This window comes from Podarcis melisellensis (assembly GCF_964234715.1).
Source record: "Podarcis melisellensis genome assembly, chromosome: 15".
NCBI classification, from domain to species: Eukaryota; Metazoa; Chordata; class Lepidosauria; order Squamata; family Lacertidae; genus Podarcis; species Podarcis melisellensis.
The window spans coordinates 31,315,129-31,339,373 of NC_138532.1; the positions used below are offsets into that span (position 1 = coordinate 31,315,129).

Sequence of the window (24,245 nt, forward strand, 5' to 3'; positions counted from 1 at the left end):
TGAATTGTGTGGACCTGAAAATAGAATGTGTGGATGGTTTGTTTACCGTACCCCAGGAACTGGCTGTGGTTCCCTGTCGAGCTTAGAGATCAGTAGCAAACCAAGTCATGGCTGAAACAGCCCACGCAGTAAAGGATTCTCTTGCAAATCTCTGTGCTGATGTGACCTGAAATGCTCCCACCTTCCTTGCCTCTGCTTTGCCCCTGTTAGTTAGACCCAACCATTTCCATCCAAGGTCACCTTAACTCCCCAATATCCTGTCCCTTGTAGGTACCTCCCTCCTGTGGGGAGGTTTTGATCAGGCAGGATTTCCTTTCTTTGCATTGAGAGAACATGCCCTGCTGCCAACACCCTCCCGCTTTCCGTAGAAACATCCACTCAGGAAATCCGGGACCCGAGGAGTCGCACGAGGCAACCGGACGCCCCCTTAAAGGCTTGATCTCGGATGACACCCAGCAGCTTCTGTCCCATCTGCCGGGAACTCTCATATTCCGGGTTCGTGATCCGAAGCAAGGGAAAGGCATCTTGCATTTGAAGGAACCGGGTCTCCTCTGCGAATCCGCTGCTCCAGGTGATGCGGCAATGGCAAAAAAAAACCCCAGCCAAAGCTAGATCACACCCCCAGGGGATTGCGGGTGGAGAGGCTTCGTTGTAAAACAGAGTTGCTCGAGACCTCCTGCTCCCACCACCCGCTCCGGGTGGAAAGAAGGGCTCCTGTACACATGGCACGAGGGTGAGTGGTGTTGGCAACACCTCTGGAGATGGAGGGCAGCGACGGAAGGGGGTGCCCGTCCTGAAAGGTCTCACATGATGGCACACCGGTTCCTCCGCAGGGCGCCCTGGAAGCGGATGGTGGTGTGGACATGCTTGCACCGGGCGCATCCCACGCTCTTGAGGAGTTCGCTGAAGAGCAGGAGGATGTGCCAGTTGTACTTGGCGGAGCACTCGATGTAGCCACACTTCCAGGTCTTCTTCACCAGGTTGGAGACATTCCAGCGGGGGATGACCCGCCCTTTCTGGAGGTCCCTCTTGTTCCCCACGATAATGATGGGTGCGTCTGAGGTGCCAATGACCCTGCAGAGAGATGGAAAGAGAAGCCTAAATGGTTGGAGCAGGGAACGGAAGTGGCCAGGCCCAGAGGCTGCTACACCTAGGGCTGCCATACATCTGGAATTTCATGGACGCGGCCGGGAAATGTAGAATTTGTGCCAAAATAGAAAAGAAAAATAGCTCAACAACTTTGGCTGTCTGTATTAAGTACAGTCGTACCTTGGAAGTTGAATGGAATCCGTTCCAGAAGTCCATTCGACTTCCCAAAACGTTCAAAAACCCAAGCATGGCTTCTGATTGGCTGAAGGAAACTCCTGCAGCCAATCAGAAGCCACCGAAGCCCCATCAGACATTCAGCTTCCAAAAGAGCGTTTAAAAACTGTAACACTCACTTCCGGGTTTCGATCATTCGGGAGCCAATTTATTTGGGAGACAAGGCATTCGAGATCCAAGGTACGACTGTATAGTGATTTAATTTACTGATATTGGGAATGCTTAAATGCATTGCCGTGTGTTTAATTCCCAAATGTTCCCCTGTAACTCGTGTGTGATTGGTTAACACTGGTCCCATGATAGGTACCTTATTACATTCTCCATCCTGTTTTGTGTGAGAGTGGCACATGGCTGCATCTCCATGAACACTGAAGAAGAGACAGTGTTAGATAACTCTCTCTCTAAACACAATAGAGGAGAGGAGTGCTAATATTTCTGTGTGGATGCATGTGGTGGAAAGAAGTACAGAGGTTGATGATCTCTCAGATAAGCAGTAAGGAGAAGTTCTGCTGGAAGGAGAAAAGGGAAACCTCTCAGAAGGAACTGCATGGCCCAGCTGGGCCATATACAGGAAAGAGAGAAAGACACAGTTTGTTCAAATGTTTAGTGAAGAAACTGCAATCTTCAACTAAGGGGGGGAAAGCCCTGGATGAACATGTGAATGTAAATACTTTGCATATATTCTTCTTTGGCTATAGGTTCTGCAAGTAAAAGCTTTTAAAACATTTTAACAAGTTTTTGTTTTAATTTCAAGAAAAGAGTCGGTATTGCACCTGATTTGGCTTCCTAGCTGCAATTTAGCTACCCTGCCAACAAGTTGCTGAGAACTGCAGTTGGGTACAGTGCTGTTGTGTTCGGGTTCTGCTTGTGGGTTTCCCATATGGGGCATCTGAGAACAGGGTGCTGTACCAGATGGGCCATTGGCCTGATCCAGCACATTCTTTTTCCCTTCTTACATCTTAGGTTACAGCAGGTCCCTTGCAATAGCAATTCAGCAAAGAACACCTGGTTCTTTGGAGAACTTGAGAACATATTTTTCTTGTTGGCTTCAACTGCCCTTCTCCTTCTATTCTCTTAAGAAAGTTAAGCGCGTATAGCTGCGTATATGACCGTGTTTGCCATTCTCAGGATTTGAGAAACTCCAAGCGCCTAGATCACTTGGGTTCCATGCCATGGGAAATCTAAGACCAGAGTTTGTAAAGCCAGGAATTTGCCCTGTTCTCGGGGAGAAACCTGGGGCAGGAAATCACTCTGTATAAAGTAGAAGGGATTGGCCGGAGGGAAGAAGGATGGTGGTCTAGGATCCCAGGATTTTGCAACTTATTGGATATCCCCCTTTTCTCCTCCCCTTGAGTATGAGATATCCCAAATGTGGCTGCAACCATAGGATTTGCAGAATGGCATTTACAATATTGGCAGTTTTATTTTCAATGATTCACTAGCGCTGAAATGCGCCTTTCTCACAGCTGCCACACACTGGGACAACCTGTTGCTTTGAGACTCCCTGAATTAACATCTGGCTCCATGGCCACCACCCCTTTTTTCCAGTCAGATCCCAGGTGATGTTGAGCAGAGGCATATTTTTACCTTGTTTCCAGGATCTGCTGCCTAATGGTCTTGACATACTCAAAGCTGTCAAAACAACAGATGTCATAGACCAAGATGTAGGCATGAACGCTCCGGAGGCCTCTGCAGCACACGTCCGCCCACTCCTGCAAGACAGAGAGGGAGAGAGGGACGGATCAGGGAATGCACAACACACAGAGAGCCATGGGGGTGACCGCAACACTACCAGCAGTCGTCCCCCCCACAAGCTTAATCCAAGGAGGAAGGGTTCACTCCCAGCTCAATTGTGGAAGCAATGCCCAGCTCAGGGACAGTCCAGCTCTCCAATTTCTCTTTAAGTACAGTGGTACCTTGCTTCTCAAACTTAATCCGTTCCAGAAGTCGGTTCCAAAACCAAGGCACTCTTTCCCATAGAAAGTAATGCAAAATGGATTAATCCATTCCAGACTTTTAAAAACAACCCCTAAAACAGCATTTTAACATGAATTTTACTATCTAAGGAGACCATTGATCTATAAAACGAAAGCAAGAAACAATGTACAGTGGTTTACGAACAGTCCTGTTCACGAACTACAGTCATACCTCTTGTTACGTTTGCTTCAGGTTGTGCGTTTTCAGGTTGCGTCCCGTGTGACCTGGAAGTACTGGAAAGGGTTACTTCCGGGTTTGGCCGCTCACGCATGTGCAGAAGTGGCGAATCGCGACCTGCGCACGCACAGACGCGGAGACGTGGGTTGCATTTTGCTCCTGTTGTGAACGGGGCTCCGGAACAGATCCCGTTCGCAACCAGAGGTACCACTGTATTCAGTTTATGAACTCTGCAAAACCAGAAGTAGTGTTCTGGTTTGTGAACTTTACGTCGGTCTACGAATGGAAGCTGAACAGTGGAAGGGCACCGGCGGCAGGAGGCTTCATTAGGAAAAGCGCACCTCAGTTTAAGAATAGATTTGGTTTAAGAGCGGACTTCAGGACTGGATTAAGTTCATAAACTGAGGTACCACTGTACTGCAGTCACACAACCAATCAATCAGTAGCTGAACTGGGTTCCACATGGCCACAAAAACAAAAACAAATGAGCCAAATTGGAAGCGAAACACTCAAAACGGAGCACATTCGCTGCCAAACAGAGTTCACAAACCGGAACACTTACTTCCAGGTTTGCAGTGTTTGAGAAGCAAGGTACCACTGTAGTAAGAAACCTGTGGTGGGGAGGCCGCAAGGGGAGGCCTCTGAAGTGTGTGGTGGATGCCAGAATGTGAGTGGAATTGAATTGACTTAAAGTACTTCGTTCTGGGGGAAATGCTCACCCACCTCCCGCCGCCTGCAAAATGAAAGCACCTTTGTGGGATGTTCTTTAAATATTCTACAGCCACATTTTGGGAAATGGTAGCCATTTTTTTGTTCCCACCACTGCCAACAATGCCCCAGAATGATGCTATGCTCCAGGGTGCTGGACCAGATGGGCCCTTTTTTGTCCTGATCCAGCAGCCAGGTTCTGCATATGTTCTTGTCAGCAGAAGTGTCCCAGTTTGGAAGGATCAGAGCTGTTTGAGGGCAGAAGAGACTGCCTTCGGATGTGGTGGACTCTACTCTACTGGAGTCACCGAGTCACAGGCTGGCTAGCTCTCTCCTGACTCCACAGCTGCTTTTTGAGTGCTTCCCTCAATGGCCAACTCTAGAGAGACCCCGATCCCTCCGTCGCAGAGTCACGCTGTTCCAGTTTTATAAGCATCCATTTCATTTCCCCTTTGCAGAAGGATCATTTGGGAAACAGCAGAACGGCCTGGATTCCATGAGATACCACTCTCCTCCCTCTCTCTGCCCTTGGCACCAAAAGCCCAGCGAATGAAATTGTGAAAGTCCAGCCCAACGGGATGTTAGGGCTACATCTGAGGCTTGCAGATCCTGCTTCTTCCAGCTCACCCTAGGCTACCTCTCTGATCCATCTGTGACATCCGAGAAGGCTCAGGCAATGGCAGTATGAGGTGCTGGAACTCAACATGGTGTCAAAAACGCCTATCACTATGGGAGAGCTTGCTAGCATCTTACAGCGAGCCCAAAGGCAGAATCACTGCACTCTCAGAGCCTCTAGTCGGAGCCCACGATGCTCTTTCTGGTAGGGGAAACCTGGGACACTCTGCATGTCAAGCAGATTCTCTACCACTGAGCCACATATTTCCCCATACATTTTTAAGAAAAATGGGAATGGAAAGAATTACAGCAAGCTCGCAACTTACGCAGGGATTGCGCCTGAAGCTGAAATCGCGTATAGTCAAAACTTATTGAGTGCAATGGTGGATGGGATTGCCAAACTTGTTTTCCCTGGAACTTCACCCCCTTTCTGTTTATGTTTGCATTTTTTGCCATGTGCATAAAGCTAAATGTGGGCTTACTGTATATGCATGAATACTAGATCTGCCCCTTCAATGAAAAAAGATGCCCTGGAGCTAACCTGGGCTCCTGGTGAGTAACCCTTGCAGGCTCTTTCCAAAAATTCCATGAATTCCATTGATTTCCGGGAGATGATCTGTTGCACAGAGGCACCAGCCATTAGCCTGTGTCTTCTGTGTCCATGAGTAGTTCATGGAAAAGCATCAGCCTTTGTTTGCTTTTAGCTGGAGAGAAGAGCTTCATTGCTGCTGTCAAAGTAGGCTGAGATAGTCACAGCAACTCCATCCCAACAATTTAAAATACAGGTCCACTTCTGCTTCAACTTCTTGTGATAACCCGCCCCCCCCAAAAAAAAGAAGTCCTGCAGGGCGTTGGACTAGATGACTCTGCGGTTACCTCCCAACTCTACAATTCTATCATCTATCGCAGGTGGAGAACAATTTTTCAGCCCAAAGGCTACATTGCCTTCTGAGCAACCTCCCAATGCTGGGTGGTGCTAAAGGCAGAAAGGAGGTGGAGCAAGGAATGCAAATTTTACCTTTAAGGCTAGCTTCTAGACACACACCCTTCTCTCACTGACTGACTGATTCTATTTCTATGCTGCTTTTTATTCAAGTACAGTCATACCTCAGGTTAAATATGCTTCAGGCTGAGCATTTTCAGGTTGCGCTCCGTGGCGACCCGGAAGTAATGGAACATGTTACTTCCGGGTTTTGCCGCTCGCGCATGCGCAGATGCTCAAAATGACGTCATGCGCGGAAGCGGCAAATCATGACCTGCGCAGACACAGGTTGCGTTCGCTTCAGTATGTGAACGGGGCCCCGGAACGCATCCCGTTCGCATCCAGAGGTACCACTGTAAAACCCTGCCCTCCATTCAAGCAAGGAAAATGCATTATTAGAGTTCAAGGGCATATTTTAGCCAGGCAAAGACACTTGGGGTCCGAAGCAGGGCTGTGGTCTAAGGAGAGGGGTGTGGCCTGGAGAGAGTTCTGAGGGCCGGATAGAGAGGCTTGGAAGGCCGCCGTTGCCCCCCATGTCAGAAGTCCCATATATTTACCGTATTTTTTGCTCTATAAGACTCACTTTTTCCCTCCTAAAAAGTAAGGGGAAATGTGTGTGCGTCTTATGGAGCGAATGCAGGCTGCACAGCTATCACTGAAGCCAGAACAGCAAGAGGGATTGCTGCTTTCACTGCGCAGCGATCCCTCTTGCTGTACAGGCTTCTGAGATTCAGAATATTTTTTTTCTTGTTTTCCTCCTCCAAAAACTAGGTGCGTCTTGTGGTCTGGTGCATCTTATAGAGTAAAAAATACGGTAGATGAAATGTGTTTTTATTTATCATTATATTTCCTTCCCACCTTTCCTGCAAGGAGTTCAAGGTGGTGCACATGCTTCCCACTTCCACATTTTCAACCTCACAACAACCCTGTGGGGTAGGTTAAGCTGAGAGACAGGGCCCAGCCCACAGTCACCCAGCAGGCTTCTTGGTTGAGAGGGGAAATTGAACCCTGGTCTCTCTCCCAGACAGTCGTAGTCGGACACTCTAACCACTAAGCTGGTCTTCTAAGCTGTGGTAGGGTCAGTAGGTTCAAAATCTGTGAATGTGGCTCCACTGTAGTCCAAGGGTGTTTTTACACTTATCTCAAATTCCTTTTTGTCACTAAACTCCAAGGGCGGGTCAGCATGCTGTTTTCCTGTGAATTCTGGGTTTTTTAATGGTGGTGAGGATAGTGCTTTGTACCCAGGCAATCCAAATCTTGCGAAAAGTAAGGATGGATGAGGCTTCCAATTCAGTATTCATTTAAAGCAAAATCTATCCAATTTGTACTTTCTGATACAACAGGGGAACCAAAACACAGCAATCTTTTGAAATTCATATGCACCCGATATTTGTGATGTGTTTCTCCAGCCAAACTAGGTTTCCAAAAATGCATTATGGGGGAAAATAACATAAATCATATTTGGGGAAATGCTTATACAATGGTACCTCAGATTAAGTACTTAATTCGTTCCGGAGGTCCGTTCTTAACCTGAAACTGTTCTTAACCTGAAGCGCCACTTTAGCTAATGGGGCCTCCTGCTGCTGCTGCACTGCTGGAGCACGATTTCTGTTCTCATCTGAAGCAAAGTTCTTAACCTGAAGCACTATTTCTGGGTTAGCGGAGTCTGTAACCTGAAGCGTCTGTAACCTGAAGCGTATGTAACTCGAGGTACCACTGTAAACATGTATACGTCAGTCAAACCTGCATTAATCAGGAGAAATTTGCACTAAAACGCTGATAATTGCAGATTGCTGCAAAACACAGAAAACTGAATTTCAGGTTGCAAAAAACAACAACACCCAAGAAACGGAGAGACCAGAAACCTGGAATCCTGAGCCATGTTAAAAATAGTGCAAATCGGAAAGAAAATTAGAGAAGAGAATGGGGGGGGGAGAGACCCCTCTCTCATTTTGCATAATCCATTCTGCTCATGGCAGGAGCTCCACAGGGTGGGCTTATCATTCAGCAGCAGAAACCCCTCTCCTGCCTTGCACACAGAAAGAGCTGTGTTCAAACCCTGGCGGCATGATCCACTGAAAAGAAATAGATCAAGCTCCTAAGCAAAACTTTTCTGGGACTGAAGATCCTGGGGAGCTGCTGCCAATAAGAGTAAAAACACTAGGTTGGGTGGGCCAATGGGTTAGCCTTACTAAAGGCAGCTTCCTATTATTATTATTAATAATAATAATAATAATAATAATAATAATAATAATAATAGGATATCTGTTATCTGTTTTCACTCTCTGGATTCTGAAATTTTGGCTGGTATTGTACACAGGCTTTCAAACCAGTCTATATGTTTGAGTACGTTTCAAAGCACAATTCAAAGTGTTGGTGTTGATCTTTAAAGCCCTAAAAGCCCTCGGTCCTGTATACTGAAGGAGCGTCTCCACCCCCATCGTTCTGCCCAGACACTGAGGTCCAGCCCCAAGGGCCTTCTGGCGGTTCCCTTGCTGCGAGAAGCAAAGCTACAGGGAACCAGGCAGAGGGCCTTCTTGGTAGTGGCACCCACCCTATGGAACACCCTCCCACCAGATGTCAAAGACAATAACTACCAGACTTTTAGAATACATCTGAAGGCAGCCCTGTTTAGGGAAGCTGTTTAACAGACTATTGTATTTTAATATTCTGTTGGAAGCCACCCAAAGTGGCTGAAGAAACCCAGCCAGATGGGCGGGTTGTTGTTGTTGTTATACGGCCATTTATGGAGGAGAAGGCCATAAAAAGGAGGAGAAAGCCATCGATGGCCACTAGCAGCACATAGTGTAGTTAAACCGGGGAACTCCCTCCCACAGGAGGCTAGGATGGTCATCAACCTAGATGGCTTTGGGAAAAGGTTGGGCAAATTAATGGAGGAGGAGAGGGCTGCTACTGCTTGGCCACAACGGCTCTGTCCTGCCTCCACAACTGGAGGCAGCAATACTTGTGAATACCAGTTGCCAGGAACCACAGGAGGGGAGAGGGCTCTTGTGCTCTGGTCCTGCTCGCAGGCTTCGCAGAAAATAGACATCTATTTGGGCACTGTGAGAAGAGGATGCTGGACCTAATGCAGGGGGTTGGACTAGATGACCGCCAGGGTCCCTTCAAATGCCACAATTCTATGTTTCAAGGATTCCATGACCAGATGGGCCACTGGCCTGATGAAGCCGGGCTCTTCTTTGGTGGTTCTTCTCAAAGCCTGATTCCCAGTGCTACTTTGATCTACAGCCATACCTTGGTTCTCAAATGGCTTAGTCGTCGAACAAATCAGCTCCCAAACGCCGCAAACCCGGAAGTCAGTGTTCTGGTTTGTGAACGTTTTTCGGAAACCAAACGTCCAACACGGCTTCTGATTGAGTGCAGGAAGCTCCTGCAGCCAATTGGAAGCTGCGCCTTGGTTTTCGAACAGTTTTGGGATTCGAATAAACTCCCAGAATGGATGAAGTTTGATAACCAAGGTATAAGGCCAGGGGAGGGAATAATAATAATAATTTATTATTTATACCCCACCCATCTGGCTGGGTTTCCCCAGCCACTCTGGGCGGCTTCCAACAAAACACTAAAATACAATAACCTATTAAACATTAAAAGCTTCCCTAAACAGGGCTGCCTTCAGATGTCTTCTAAAAGTCTGGTAGTTGTTGTTCTCTTTGACATCTGGTGGGAAGGCGTTCCACAGGGCGGGTGCCACTACCGAGAAGACCCTCTGTCTGGTTCCCTGTAACTTGGCCTCTCGCAGTGAGGGAACCGCCAGAAGGCCCTCAGAGCTGGACCTCAGTTTCCGGGCAGAATGATGGAGGTGGAGACGCTCCTTCAGGTATACTGGACCGAGGCCATTTAAAGGTCAACACCAAGTACTTTCCAGCCAGAGGGCCGCATTCCTTTGTGCTTGAACTCCCGGGGGCCACACGTCAGTGGTGGGCAGGGCCAGAGATGAAAGTGGGTGGAGCAATGGATGCAAATTCCCCCCTTTCCCCCTTTCTCAATGTGGAAGAAAACAAGATTCCTTCCCCTCCTCTCTGACAGGCTGCCTCCTTATGGGTCCTGCCCAACAATGTCACCATCTCCAGCAAAGCTTCTCCTCCCGCCCCCCCCCCTTACAAGCCTCCATCTGCTCCTGCATCACACCCACCCACCCATTTGCATTCCAAGGCATGGGCCCAATCCAGTTTGTCCCCGCCATATGCCTCTGTTGATCATTTATCCTGTGCTATTTCCGATTGCCTCATTCGCTGACCTTTCCTTCTTCCCGCACGCAAATCTTCCTCGTCACCTGCTCCTCCGCAAACCCCCCCCCCTCAGGAAGACACACCCTTTCCAGGGCAAGAGAGGAGAATGAGAGACGTCACCCTGCATCCTGGAACCTGGCTGGGGGGGGGTCATTGGCATAGCGTGGGTTGTGGCCCCGGGTGCAAATTTCTCAGGGAGGAGCAACTAGGTGCCCCCTTGGCAGGTTCCCTCATCAAGGCCAGAGCCACAGGGAGGCAAGCCATGCCCAAGCCAGGCGGGGGCAGTGCCTCCTTCTCCTTGTCGCCATTGAAAAGAGGCCCAAACATGGCGGCCCCTGGGTCAGCTGAGAGGGAGAAGGGGGAGGGTGGTGCCAGCGCCCACCGAGGAAGAAGGGAGGAAGAGAAAGGTGGGAAAGCACTGCTGGAGCCACTTGCATTGCCCAGAGTGCCTTGAGGCAAGGACAGGAGGGCGAGTTGACACAGCTTCTTTATACGAGCTCCCAGGGTGGGGTTAGTTTGCAAGGAGATACAACCCTTCATTAGATTCTGGCCAGCAAAGGGACTGACTGCTGATCGGTTCACCAGGGCAGCACAACACTTGCCCCGCCCCAGGCACCGGCCACCCACACTACGCCACTGCCTGGGGTGAGAGACGCTGCCTCTACAGTGGCAGGTTCCTTGCAACCACCTGGAGATTCAGCTGAACCGTTCAATGCCAGCTTACGGTTTCTGTTGTGAACTGCAAATTATAGCTTAACATGTACAGCGGTACCTCGGTTTACGAACAGCCCTGTTAACAAACTATTCGGTTTATGAACTCCACAAAACCGGAAGTAAGTGTTCTGGTTAGCAAACTTTAACTTGGTCTACGAATGGAAGCCAAACAGTGGAAGGGCACCAACCAGCGGCGGGAGGTCCCATGAGGGGAAAATGCACCTCGGTTTAAGAACGGATTTGGTTTAAGAACAGGATTCTGGAATGGATTAAGTTTGTAAACTGAGGTACCACAGTGCAGTTGTACCTCAGTTTTCAAATGTAATCTGTTCTGGAAGACCATCCAAGTTCCGAAACGTTTGAAAACCAAAAACTCAGTACGGAAGCATCAATACGAAAAACTCAATACAGAAGCCAAGTGGCATGTTGGACTTCCCAGGCAAGTTTGAAAACCAAAGCATTTACTTCCGGGTTTACGGCGTTCGAAAACTGAATTGTTCACCAATGGAGACATTTGAAAACCGAGGTCCCACTGTATATTGCTGCAAAACAGCCTTGGCCAAGCTGGCGCCCTGCAGATGTGGTTGGACTGCAAATCCCATCAGCCCCAGACAGCACTTGCAGGGCCAGAGGCAAAGTGGGTGGAGCATTTATTTCCCCTTTAGCGCACACCCTTCTCTATCATCCATCCATCCAGGCAAGCGAGCAAGAGGCTTCGTCAGAGTTCAAGGACTCATCCCAGCATGACAAAAGCATGCGGGGTGTGAAGAAGAGGCAGGGAGGGGTGTGGCCTGAGAGAGAGTTCTGAGGGCCACATTTGGCCCTCGGCATGAGGCTTTCAAATAATAAGAAGAAAATGAGAAGAAAATCATCACCAGACTTTCTAGATAGTGGCCCATTTGGTGCCTCCTCCCACAAGGCTTGAAGACAATCGTCCTCTCCCACAGTTTACCCATGGGTGGTAGACTGCCTCTGAACATGGAGGTTTCATTCCTAGCCATCAAGATCAACAAAAACCTAAGAGCTCTCTGACAGATCTACCTGGTTCAGTTTCCAGCTCCACGCAGCCCACTGTCAATGCACGAAGGCAAACTAAGACTTCCTGTTTTAAATAAATAGGTAGGCAATGAGTCTTCCAAACCCCTGCTAGGAAATTGGAGGCTGTGGGTGTCAAGCCTTAGAAAGGCTACCCAGAGATTTCTTAGATTTCTCTCTCTCTCCATTGTGACTCTGTAAACGAGGGACCATCATTTTAAGAAAGGAAAGGTAAAGGCGAGGTTTTTGAAGTTACGTTCTCAGGCTGAAGCTGTAGGAAAAGAATTAATCCTGCTCTGAAAATGGGCATGAATAAAAGGGCAGTGTTCCAGATCTTTGGCAACTGACAACATAGTTATTACCTTATTCTATGGGGGACCTACAACCAAAGGTTGTGTTGGGTGTGTGTGTTCCTGATCAGGGTTCTTACCAGTCAGCCATGCCATGGCTATTTATTATTTCTATATTTAGAGCATTTGTGGCCCTTTTTTTCAGCCCAAAAGGCTGCCAGAGATGCTTACAGGAAACCAAAATAAGGCACTTTCTACCCGCAAGAGTAGGGCGTGGGGGGTTCCTGGGGCCTTGCTGCATCGCCTGCAAGTGCAGGGGGGAGCCTAGCTGGCTAACGCAGCCCTTGGCAGGTGCATCCCCCTAATACTGGCCAGGTGTGAGGGGGATTGGGGCCACAGCAGCAAGGCCGGCTGGGCTCAAGAACCCAGGGACCCCCACCGGCAGGCAGGGCGGGATGGGGATCCCTGGCTTGTGCCCCCTCAAAATCCTGCCCCTGGGGCAACGGCCTTCCTGCCCCCTCCCCATGCTGCGCCCCTGCGCCACACCACCTGCCTCACACCTCTTTTACCTGCGCGGCATACCCACAAAGCGCCGGCAGAGACACCAACTTCTGGTGAGATTTTGTGAGATCTTGCTGAGGTCTTGTGAGACCTCATGTGCTCCTTGAGATCTCACAAGGCTTCAGTGAGATCTTGCTAGAAACCAATGCTGGTGGCAGAGTTGGCGGGGCAGGTGGCGGAGGCAATGCGGGTGCTGCATCTTGGCTTCTGCCAGTTCAGGTGAGCATCTTACCTTACCTCATCAGTGGACCAGGCCTGGTACTATTATTAATAATGGGATTTCTATGAGAACTTTCACCTAATATAGAGTGGTTTAACAATTACGGTAATCCCTCTTCTCAAGGAACTCTGGGAAATAGTAGCTATGTAAAGGGAGATTGGGGCCTCCTAACAACTCTCAGCACCCTTAAGAAACTACAGCTCCCATGATTCTTTGGGGGAAGCCACGGCTGTTTAAACTGGCATCCTAGTTCTCTAAATGTACGCTGTGCATGTGGCCAGGAACGGAGACGCTGCGGGCAAGTGGAGATTCGTATCACTCCTTGCATGTAGAAAGCTAGCATGTCTGGGAGAAGGATTCAGAATTAACCTTGTGCCTGGCATAGCTGTTTCTCTGTGTGCATGAAGACACATTTGGACATTGAAACTCCAGACAGATTCATTCCATATATTTACAGCACTGCGACGCCTCTTTAAATACAAATGGCTTCCCTCAAAGAATGGTTCAAAGTTGTTGAGGGTTGTTTGGAAGCCTTTTCCTCTTCTAGAGCTACAATTTCCAGAGTCCCCTGTGAAGAGAGATGGAAAACTATGGATCTGGTCTGGCTCCCACAGGACATGGTGATGGCAGACAATGGGCCGTCCTCTGCTGCCCCCTCCACGCAGAGCCGTCCTCTGCAGGCCTGAGCAGGCGAGGGAGACCTACCTGTAAGGTGTTTACTGGGAACGCCGTGATGGGGGGAAAGTCCATGATCTGCAGGTCGTGGACGTGGCCGTTCATGACCACAGCGGGCAGGTAGACGCGTCTGGTCTTGGTGGGGACACAGACCTCGCTGAACTCGTTGTAGAGGAACTGGCGGACAATGGCGCTCTTCCCGACCCCTTGAGCTCCCAGCACTGCCACCTTGAACGTTGTCACCATGCCTCCCGGCCGCGGTGGCCCTCCTGCGCGACGTGGCGATCGGCTCCTCAGCGCAGTCCGCTGCCTTTGCGCTGCCAGGAAGGCCCCCGGGCTGCATATTCCGGCAACTGCGATGTCAGCCACAGTCAGCAACCATGTCCTCTCCGGCTTGGCCCGTCACTGGAAGACGAGGAGAAACCACATCAGGCAGAGGAACAGGAGACAAGGGCACGCAGGGCCAGACCAGGTGTCCGCCAGGTCCAGCGCTAGCTCTCTCTCTCCCTCACTGTGTGCCTTTAGATATAGGACAATGGGAGGTATACTGCCTCTGCACATGGAGGTTCTATATACCACCTTTTCCCCCAAGGAGCTCAAGCTGGCGTACAGGGTTCTCCTCCCCATCCTCATTTAATTTCCTTTTAGAAGTGGACAGGATGTTTTTATCTTTCCTCTTGGTTTAATGTATCTGGGTGAGGTATATTGTCTATTCAGTTGGTTGTAAGCCCCTTTGGGCTGACCTGGGCAGGGTAAAGTGACTGACAGACAGTGTTTTTTTTTCTTAAAAAATGTTTAGGGGTACTCTCATTTTCCTAATCATACTGAAATACTGCCCCTCGGTGAGGCCAAACTTAGATTTACAAAATGTTTAGGGGTATGTGTCTCCCCAGAAAAAAAGCACTGCTGAGATATATGTACCCACATAATCCTGCTCACATGCTGAGATCTAGGAACAAAGAAAGGTGCCTTATTAGGCTTGCCATATTTCAAAAAGTAAATACAAGGACACCCCGAAAGCTGTTGAACCTCCAAAGAAGCAATTTTTCGATTTACTTGCTGAAGATTCAGGACAAACCGCCACCTTCCAGAAATCCACCTCCCCCCCGGACATCACTTCTGACTTTGAAATCCTGGTAATGTCCTTATACTTATACTGAATCGGACCGTTGCTCCATCTAGCTCAGTATTTTCTGCCGTGACTGACAGAACATCTCCAAGGTCCCAGACAGGGGTTGCTTTCATCCCTACCTGGATAAGCTGGGAATTGAACCTGGGATTTTCCACATGCAAAGCAGATCCTCTAACCACTACACTACAACTCTCCCCTCCCCCCCGGACTCTTCTTGAATGGTCACTGTATAATCAGTTGGGTTGGCACACACAAAATGCAGGGCCTTATCAGTGATGGCCCCAAAACAACCTTCCAATGGACTTTGCCCCTTCTGCTCTAACATTGAGGCCGGTCTTAGGCTGGCACCAGCACATTTTGCTGCCATGCTGACCAGAGTAGCAGTGGGATCTAACTTCAACATCTTCCACTAGAAGGAAAGGCTCAGGCCAGCCATAACCTTGCTCCGTCTCGTCACCGCCCCTCAAAATCTGCCGCCTGAGGCAACTGTTTTGCTTTGCCTCATGGGAGGGCCGGCCCTGTTAGAAGACCTTCCTCTATGCAGCTGCAACAAATGCAGGGCTGGCTAAGCTTTCTGGGTCCCAACAGGGGCTCCATGGCAACCTCTCGGGGGCGGGGACTGGATACACGTGGAGGGCATCCCTGAAAAGCAGGCATGGCAGCCAACCCACAGCCTCGCCCGCATCACAGATAAACACCCATCTCACAGGAGCCGCAAATAGCTCCCATCTCCCAGAGCAGCTTCTGCTTCTGTTCTGCTGGGGCTATTTTCCCTCTCATACTCCATCTTCCCCTCCCTTGCGTGTCACTTTCTGAGGGCGTTCTGCTCTTAAAAGCAGCTGAAAATACCTTGAACAAATAAAATGCATTTCAACCAGAAGAGAAAAATAGACACTCTATTATGTCCTTTTAAATGTGTTCATGGGACAGGTTACAGGTAGGTAGCCGTGTTGGTCTGCCGTAATCGAAACAAAATAAAAAAAATTCTTTCCAGTAGCACCTTAGAGACCAGCTAAGTTTGTTATTAGTATGAGCTTTCGTGTGCATGCAGACTTCTTCAGATACACTGAAACAGAAGTCACCAGACCCTTATATATAGTGAGAGGGTGGGGAGGAATGGGTGATAGGCTGATAGGTGTGGTAAACTCAGAAGGGTGGTGGGAATGGGTGACAGGCTGATAGGTGTGGTAAACTCAGAAGGGTGGTGGGAATGGGTGATAGGCTGATAGGTGTGGTAAACCTGTTGACGACCATTAACAACTGCAATTGGTCTTGCAGGAAAAAGCAAGGGGTGAGATGGCTAAAAATAGCTATATCATGTATAATGAGATAAGAATCCAATGTCTCTATTCAGACCAGGTCTCTCCATGGTTTTAAGTTTGGTAATAATTTGCAATTCAGCAACTTCTCTTTCCAGTCTATTTCTGAAATTCTTTTGTAATAAGACAGCTACTCTGAGATCTTGTATAGAATGTCCTGGGAGATTGAAGTGTTCTCCTACTGGTTTCTCGGTCTTGCGATTCCTGATATCAGATTTATGTCCATTTATCCTTTGGCGTAGGGTTTGGCCTGTTTGTCCAATATAGGGAGCTGAAGGGCACTGTTGGCATTTGATGGCATACACAATGTTAGAAGATGAGCAATTAAATAGTCCTGAGATGGTATGTTTGATGTTGTTGGGGCCAGTAATTGTGTTGTCTGGGTGTATGTGGCAGCAATCTGGGTTTATTGCAGGCTCTGGTACCAGTGTCCATGTTAAGTCTGGTTATTGTATTATTGTGGGTGAGGAGTTGTAGTCGGGTGTGGGACGGGTGTGTCTGGGTGTGTTATTGGTCTTTTGGTTGTGTTCTTGCATTTTGGGTTCTCGTTTTGTAGTTTTATGTTGTGAACCTTCGGAAGAAGGGTGGTATACAAATTTAGTAATTAAAAAAAAAAGAGTGGAGGGTCTTTGAGAGCGTGGCACCCCATGGGGAGTCTGAGACAGGAACCAGCCCAACACCTTCTCAATAACTGAAAGACCTCTCCTTTCCTCACAGACCCTTTCTGATGCTGAGATTGGCAGAGGCAGGGCCTTTTGGGTAGCTCCTCTGCCCTCAGAGGCTTGGGAGAAAGGGCCTTCTCTGGGGTGGCCCCTAAGCTGTAGAAGTCCCTCTCCACAGAGGTGTATCTGTACAGTTTCCTGAGGATTTTGGCCTTGGCCTTTTGCACTTGAGGTGTATATTTTTAGGACCCACCTTATTTCTGTGATTATAAGTTGTGCGAAACCCTTTTTAATATTGTGTTTTAACTGCTGTAACACGCCCTGGGACCTTGGATGAAAGGTGGGCAGTGAACAACAAGAAACAAACAACACCGCAACTGGTCTTGCGTAAGCAATAGGCACATGTCAGCCAGGCAAGAACGCTCAAGATGAGATGAAGCGGCGGGGAGGACGTACCGAGGGCCAAGCAGAAAGACCTGGAGGGCCGCATTTGGCCTCTGGGTGTGTGGTTCCCCACACCTCCCCTAAATTGTATGGGGCTGCATTATCTGGAGGATGTCCAACCTACTCATGCTTTACGATCAGATTTGTATTTGAGGCCCTGTCCACATGCAAAGTGACCGAATCAGACAGAGCCTGCCTGGGGGTGGCCCCGCATTGGTGGGATGTGGGGAGGTTTTCAGGTGGGCTGCTGACACAGCGGTGCTGTTTTATTCTGCTTATCATCTGTGCTAGGTAGACTGTGGTTTTTTAACACACTGACTAATTCCAATGCTTTCAGCATGATTTAAAAGGCTGAAGACCTTTATTTCTTTGTTAAATTTCTATAATTAAAGAGGTTTTTGTCTGGCTACTGTCCACTAATGTTTGATGCTTTGTGAGGAGATTCTGAATTACAACTCAGCGACAAATGGAGAGCCGAATTCTCCTCAGAAGTGGGATACAAATATATGAAAGCAGGAGTGGGGGCACCTGTGCCCCTCCAGATGTGGAAGGACTACAACTCCCATCATCCCTGACCATGGGCCATGCTGGTTGGGGCTGATGGAAGTTATAGTCTTACAGTGCAAGGACTACAGGTTCCCTACCCCCATCTCAAACGAATAAAAGTTTCCTAATCCAACTTTGGAAGAAGCCAAGAAGTGGACACTCCTTCCTTTGGGGCAGCGACCCAATTTCATTGACACCTACCAGGCAGGCAGAATTAAAATTGGTAACACCTCTGCACCTGTAGGGCAAATTTCACCTGTGGAATAACTGCACAGGAGCACCAGCGGAGGAAAAGGTGGCAACCCTGCTCCCTCCCTCTTGACTCTGCCACACCTGGCAATGCCTGATATTTATTTCAAAAAATACAAGCCGGGCTGAAGTTAATTAAACTCCTGGTGTTATCACTGCTGCCTCTGTGCTTAATGTAATCTGCTTGTACAGATCTTTCCGATGCAATCAAGTCAGCGACGTGTTAATTTAGGAGGCCGCTGGAATGAACTGCTCTCACCTCCTCTCTATAAATCCATAAAACTCTACAGTTCCAAGAATCTCCCTTTCTACAGGGCTGGGATTTCTGAATGGGTAGCCGCTCACTTTCAATTCCCTTTAACTACTCCCGTCATGCAGTTCAACTATTTCCCACACCCCTCTCTGCCCTTGTCTGCAGCTCAGAAGTGGGGAACATCTGTGGCACAGCAGATGCCCTTGGACTCCAACTCCCATCAGCCCCAGCCACTATGGCCAATGGTCAGGGATGATGGGAACTGGAGTCCAAGGACATCATCTGGAAGGCTACGGGGTCCCTGACCTTGCTATAGGTCAGAGATGGGGAATTGCAGGCTAAATGTGGCCCCCAGGCCACTCTATTTGGCCCTTGGGACACCTCCTTACAGGCCAAACCCCTCCCCAGCCACACCCCTTACTGACCCTGCCAAAAAAAAAACCTCCCTTAGTGTCCTCCAATAATGCCTCTTATCTGTCTGGAGTTGTGGTGAGTATGTTCTGAAATAAACTGACTGCAGAAAGGTAAAATTTATTATGTATTTGTGTTTTTATATTGTGAGTTTATGTTGCAAGCACCATGAGACCTGCAGGTATAGGGCAGTATAATAATAATAATAATAATAATAATAATAATAATAATAATAATAATAAAAAATTCACATTTCACATAGAGACCTGTTTGTGTCTCTAGCTACACCCATCACTGGCATTTGAGCTCAAGAAGGTGGGCCTTGGGCCTGATCCAGCTCCCAGGTCCTTCCTACCTTCTTATGAGAGCATTCCCTCCAACATGTTGCAGAGGAAAATCATAACATTCCTTTCAGGGCCACACTCCCCAAAATGGGTGATTTTGAGGGCCACACTTTCATGGGAGCCAGGTGACTGGGGAGAGAGCATGCTCCCCTCAAAAAATGGGCGCCTATTGGAGCCACCCTATCGCGGGAGCCAAAATGAGACATCCCAGGATCCAATCAGAAGCCGGGGTGGCATCTGTAATTCTGGGATGAGTAGAACAGTTGAAGGGTAAGTGAGAGAGAGAAAATCAGGGGCAGGCAGTGTCCTAGATGGGCCAACGCAATATAAGGCAGCCTCTGTGATGCCCTCTAGATGTTCTAGCCGATGGGAGTTGTAGTCCAAAACATTTTGGAGGTCAACAGGGAAGCAAAGGCTGGTTTAGACTCCTAGCTGCTCAGGGCACAAACCTGTCCCCTTGGACTTTTGAAATGCTGCACGTGTTGATTACAAGCGTGTGATAGATCGATCGATCAATCAATCAATCAATCAATCAATCGACAGACATATCTGATGCGAGATGAGCGCCGCACCCCATAGTCAGGTTTGACTGGACTTAACCGTCCAAGACTCCTTTACCTAAATATACATATATGTGCACATGTTTACATTTTCTTCTAGTCTGCAAACAAAAATGGAATTTCCTTCTGCCAAAGAATCCAGGTCACACTGGACTGCCCCCCTCCCCGTCCTCTGTTTGAAGGGTCACTTGCTCTGAGTCCAGTTTAAAGAGAAAGAACCCTAAGGAGGGAGAAGCGCCAAGGATGGGGGTTGGTGGTGCAGAGGCTTGCATTTGCCCACCCACAATGAGCACCTGTACCACAAAGTGAGGAGGCACCCGCAGGACACCTGCCCACAGCTTTCCCCACTAGGGTGAGACGGCTTGTGTTCCTATTCAAATCACAGCCCTGCTTTCTAATTTTGCATCTATGCATATAAATCAGCACATGCAAATCTTATGTAAACCTGTGTCCTCCTTTTCCCCTCTTTTCCAAGGGATGAACGACCTGTTTTTTTCTTTTGACAAAAGCTAGATTGCCAAGCTAACTCCGGCTTTGCGATGGGGCTTTTTGGACAACCCAGCAGCAGATCTCCCGAAATACCTTCGGTGCTCCTTGCACCCCCTCCAACTTTTAAAGTCTGCCAAGGCTGGTATCTGGCATCCTAGTAGAGGCCTTATGCCCAAGGGGAATTCAAAGATTCCAAGGGCACCTGCGATTCTGCCAGACTCCACCAAACTCCCACCGTAACAGGAGAATAAGCAGGTACCTCAAGGGAAGAGGGAAGGCCCACCTGGCAGATACAGGGGTGGGGGATATTTTTGGAAGTTTGTGGGAAGATGGCGAGCGTCTGGAAAGAAGAGAGACCTCGGCCCAAGCTAAGAACAGCCCCACTGGATCAAACAGAAGGTCCAGATTTATGAGCATCCTTTTGCTCACAGTGACCAATCAGAGGTTAGCTGAGAGCCCATAAAACAGGGTGCAAAGGCAAGAGGCCGTCTTTGTTGTCTGTCACCCGGCAGCAGCTGGGAACCAGAGGCAGATTGCAGCCTGTCTCTGGATACCGGCAATCAAAGCAAACAAGTGTGGTTGGTAGGCCTATCCTTCCCTATGAATTTGTCCCTTTCCAAGCAACTTTTGTTGTTGTCCCGCTTGCTGCCACCATCACTACTACACTGTTTCGACATTTGTATAAACCACTGGGGGGGGCGGGTTGTCTACCCACTTAAGAATGTAACAAGAGCCAGCAACCCGCCTGGTGCAGTATCCTGTTCTCACAGTGGTCAATCAGATGGGAAACCCGCCAGCAGGGGAGAACTCTCCCCTCCTGCAGCTTCTAACCACTGATACATTGGTACCTCAGGTTAAGAAATTAATTCGTTCCGGAGGTCCCTTCTTAACCTGAAACTGTTCTTAACCTGAGGTACCACTTTAGCTAATGGGGCCTCCCGTTGCCCCCGCATGATTTCTGTTCTCATCCTGAGGTAAAGTTCTTAACTCGAGGTACTACTTCCGTGTTAGCGGAGTCTGTAACCTGAAGCGTCTGTAACCTGAGGTACCCACTGTACTCACGGAAGCGTTACTGCCTCCCAAAGTGGTGAAGAAACGGTTAATGAAAATAAACAGAATGCACCTATATAAGCTGAAGGCCCTCACCACAGCTCCTGATGACAAATTCCACAGAGCAATTGTGTGCTGCTGAATAAGTTATTTCATCCTGAGTCTGCAGCCAGCCAAGTTGCAGCAGGATGGAGGGACGGAGGAAAAGTCTGTTCTCCCTCCTCAATCTCTCTCTCTCACACCATGCACACTTTTAGAAACCTCTGTGGTGTGCCCCTTAATCCTCCTTTCCCTCTTAAACTCAAAAGCTTGACTGCCTTTTTCTCATAACACGAGAAGATAAGAGCCTGCCTGCAGGATCAGGCCACTGGCCCCTCTAGGCCAGCATCCTGTTCTCACACTGGCCAATCAAGACGCCTCTGGAAAATCGGCAAGCCAGGCCTGAGCACAAGAGCAGACCTCTCCCCTCCTGCAGTTTCCAGAGACTGGAATGCCTAATATTTCCAGTGTTTAGGGTCTCTAAAGGACTTAATCCCACCCTGGGTTTATGACCTGCATTCTGGACTCCGGGGTGTGCTGCTTGGGAGTTAGTCAGTCTCTCCAAATCGAGAACCTGGACCCGAAAGTCGGCTCCAGTGTGTGTGTGTGTGTGTGTGTGTGTGTGTAGAACAGCCCCAAAGTTTGGCAGGCCCACACCTGCATGCCAGAGAACAGGCTGTCCGCTAGGTGTGCATAGGCAGGGATGACAAGACAAGCACACGCCCGTCCTGGCAGCCCACCCATGCGCAGCCTCCGGAGCACATGGATCCTCACAAACGGAGGCTGCCACATTTTGTCAGCTGATCTGTGGCAGCAGTGTGTGAAGGCAGCATGCGCGGCCTGGTAAACAGATACACAGAGACACACACACACACACAGACTGTAAGTGCATAATTTACAGAGCATTGTGAAGTTGAGGGTGAGGAGGAGGAATTATGCTTTTAAATGTACATCCCTGGTTTGCCTGGGAAACATTTTTTTTTTTGCTGTTTTTGGCTTGCCTAAATAAAAATGTTTTTTGCAGGCACCAAAGGGAGTGTTGTCTGATGTCAACAGGCAGGCAGTTCCAAAATGTGGGTGCTGCCACACTAACAGGTTGATTTCTTATAAGTGCAGAGCAGGTCATAATCATAGAATCATAGAATTGGAAGGGACCACGTGGGTCAACTAGTCCAACCCTCTGCAATGCAGGAATCTTTTCCCCAACGCGGGATTCGAACTCACAACCCTGAGATTAAGAGTCGCATGCTCTACCGACTGAGCTATCCCAGACTAGAGAGAGGGTGCTGTTGCTCTTGTGGGCTTCCCAAAGGAGGAATCTTGTTGGCCACTGTGAGAACAGGGTGCTAGGCTCCATGGGCCCACATGGGGTTCATCCAGCAGCCAGGCTCTTGGGGTGCCCTTACGTTGAGAGACTTGTCTCAAACCCCAGAGTGTTTGAGAGTGCAGGAATTTAAAGAGCTAATGAAGCAGCGCTCTGACTCAGTATAAGAGTTCAGAACAGCACTTACATAGGAGACTGCCTTGTATCTGCGCATTGGACCTCGCAGCTCAATATTGTCTACACTGACTGGCAGCCGCTCCCCAGGATTTCAGACAGGAGTCCCACCCAGCCCTACCTAGAGATGTCTGGGATGCCTGCAAACCAGGTGCTATGGCCCTACCTGTTACATAGGTGCCAAGGGCCCAAAGTTGTTCTTTTTTGGAGGGGGCAAACTGAATGCACCTGACAATCTCAGACAGACCCTCACCCCGAAGAGCAAACTCATCTACATGTGTGTTATTGTGGCAGCATATTATACCTCCCCACACACAACATCTCGGACCCAACATGTGGGCGGTGAATGCCCACCCACACGCACCTCCATGCACAGTGCGCCAAGCATATTGTCCACACGCAAGCTACCATGTGGCCCATCACACCATGCGCAGGGAGGGGGGAGTTTGTGTTTGTCGGGGGTGCCACTCTGGCAACCCAGGAAGGGAATTCAAGATGTGCCATGCACCAGCTCAAGAGGTCGGAGAGACTCAGCAGGCCTCGTGTGATAACCCACTTGCGGTTTAAGGGCTGGGCTGGCGAGCATCACAGTGGAATTTAAGGTATGGGGCTTCATGTGCCAGGAGCGAAGGCCTCTCTTGCTTCAAGTCGGTCTTCTCTATGCTTGCAGGGAAACTGAGCAGCCCAAAATCCACACTTGACTTCCACACGGACCCCTTCCTTGATGCCAGACTATACACTACAGCTGGGGGCACAAGACCCCCTTTGAAGAAAGTGATGGTTTTGGAGAAAGCGGGGAGGTGCAGCATCTGTGGAAACAGGTATGAGTTTCCTTGGCTGAACAGGTAGCCACAGCCACAGTCACTGGACTTTCAAACGCACCCCCGGTTTGGCTTCTGGGGAGGGGCCCCAAAACTAGGTCCTTGGCCCTAACAACCCCCCCCCCCATCCTGATGCGAGAGTAATAACAATCCCTCCCCAGGAACTCCTTCCAGGTGCACGGTTTTAACTTTGAGCATCAGCTAGAATCCTCCCACCCGTCACTGCTGCGCTGAGTCCAGAGGACAGGTGCATCTGGTGCGTCTCACCTGTGCAGCGCCCTTTGCTCCACCTCCCCATAGATGGGCGCCCCTCGGGAAGGGGGAGCCCTCCTCCTCCCCCTCACCGCCTTCCTCCCACCCACCCCAACCCCAAAGCCCACCCTTTACCTTGCAGAGATGACGAGGAGGCCAAGGACACTCGCCCCCCCAGGCGGTGTCTCCAGTGATGGGTCCCAAATCCTTGAAAAAACGGGGGGTGCCTGCTGGTTGCAGAGAAGGAAAGATATTCCATTCAGTATCCTCACGCAGATCTTGGAAGGTTTTGGAGTTGTTGGGGGAGGGGGCAGCTCGGATCGGTGTATAATATATATATCTCTATTGCAGAGAACTGGGGGGGCTGCAGCGCTTACTTGGAGGCAAAAAATAATAATCTGGTAAAACGAAACCTGCGATGGTAAAGGGAAGGAGGCTGGTTCTACAGTTGAAACAATTTCTCTCTCATCTCATCTGGGTTGTTTTTTTTTTATTTTCCTCCCCCCCTCCAACAAAAATGAGAAATAGAATCTTCTCCTCCCCACCCCCCTTCCTATATTTTCTTGCAATGCAGGGAAGTCAGCTTGGATGGAGAGAACAGCCTCTGTGTGCGTGTATGTGTGAGGATAGAGAGAAGGGGGGGTTGGAA

General features: G+C 49.2%; 1 protein-coding gene across 1 annotated transcript; it reads right to left on the reverse strand.

Moving 5' to 3' along the window:
- RASL10B (RAS like family 10 member B) lies at window positions 1–24,245 on the reverse strand. The gene is made up of 4 exons (XM_081890725.1): window positions 23,732–24,245; window positions 13,558–13,932; window positions 2,911–3,035; window positions 1–1,074 (listed from the first exon to the last, which is right to left on the reverse strand). Exons 2-4 carry the CDS (start codon window positions 13,771–13,773, stop codon window positions 804–806), a joined length of 612 nt encoding a protein of 203 aa, XP_081746851.1. The 5' UTR covers window positions 13,774–13,932; window positions 23,732–24,245; the 3' UTR covers window positions 1–803.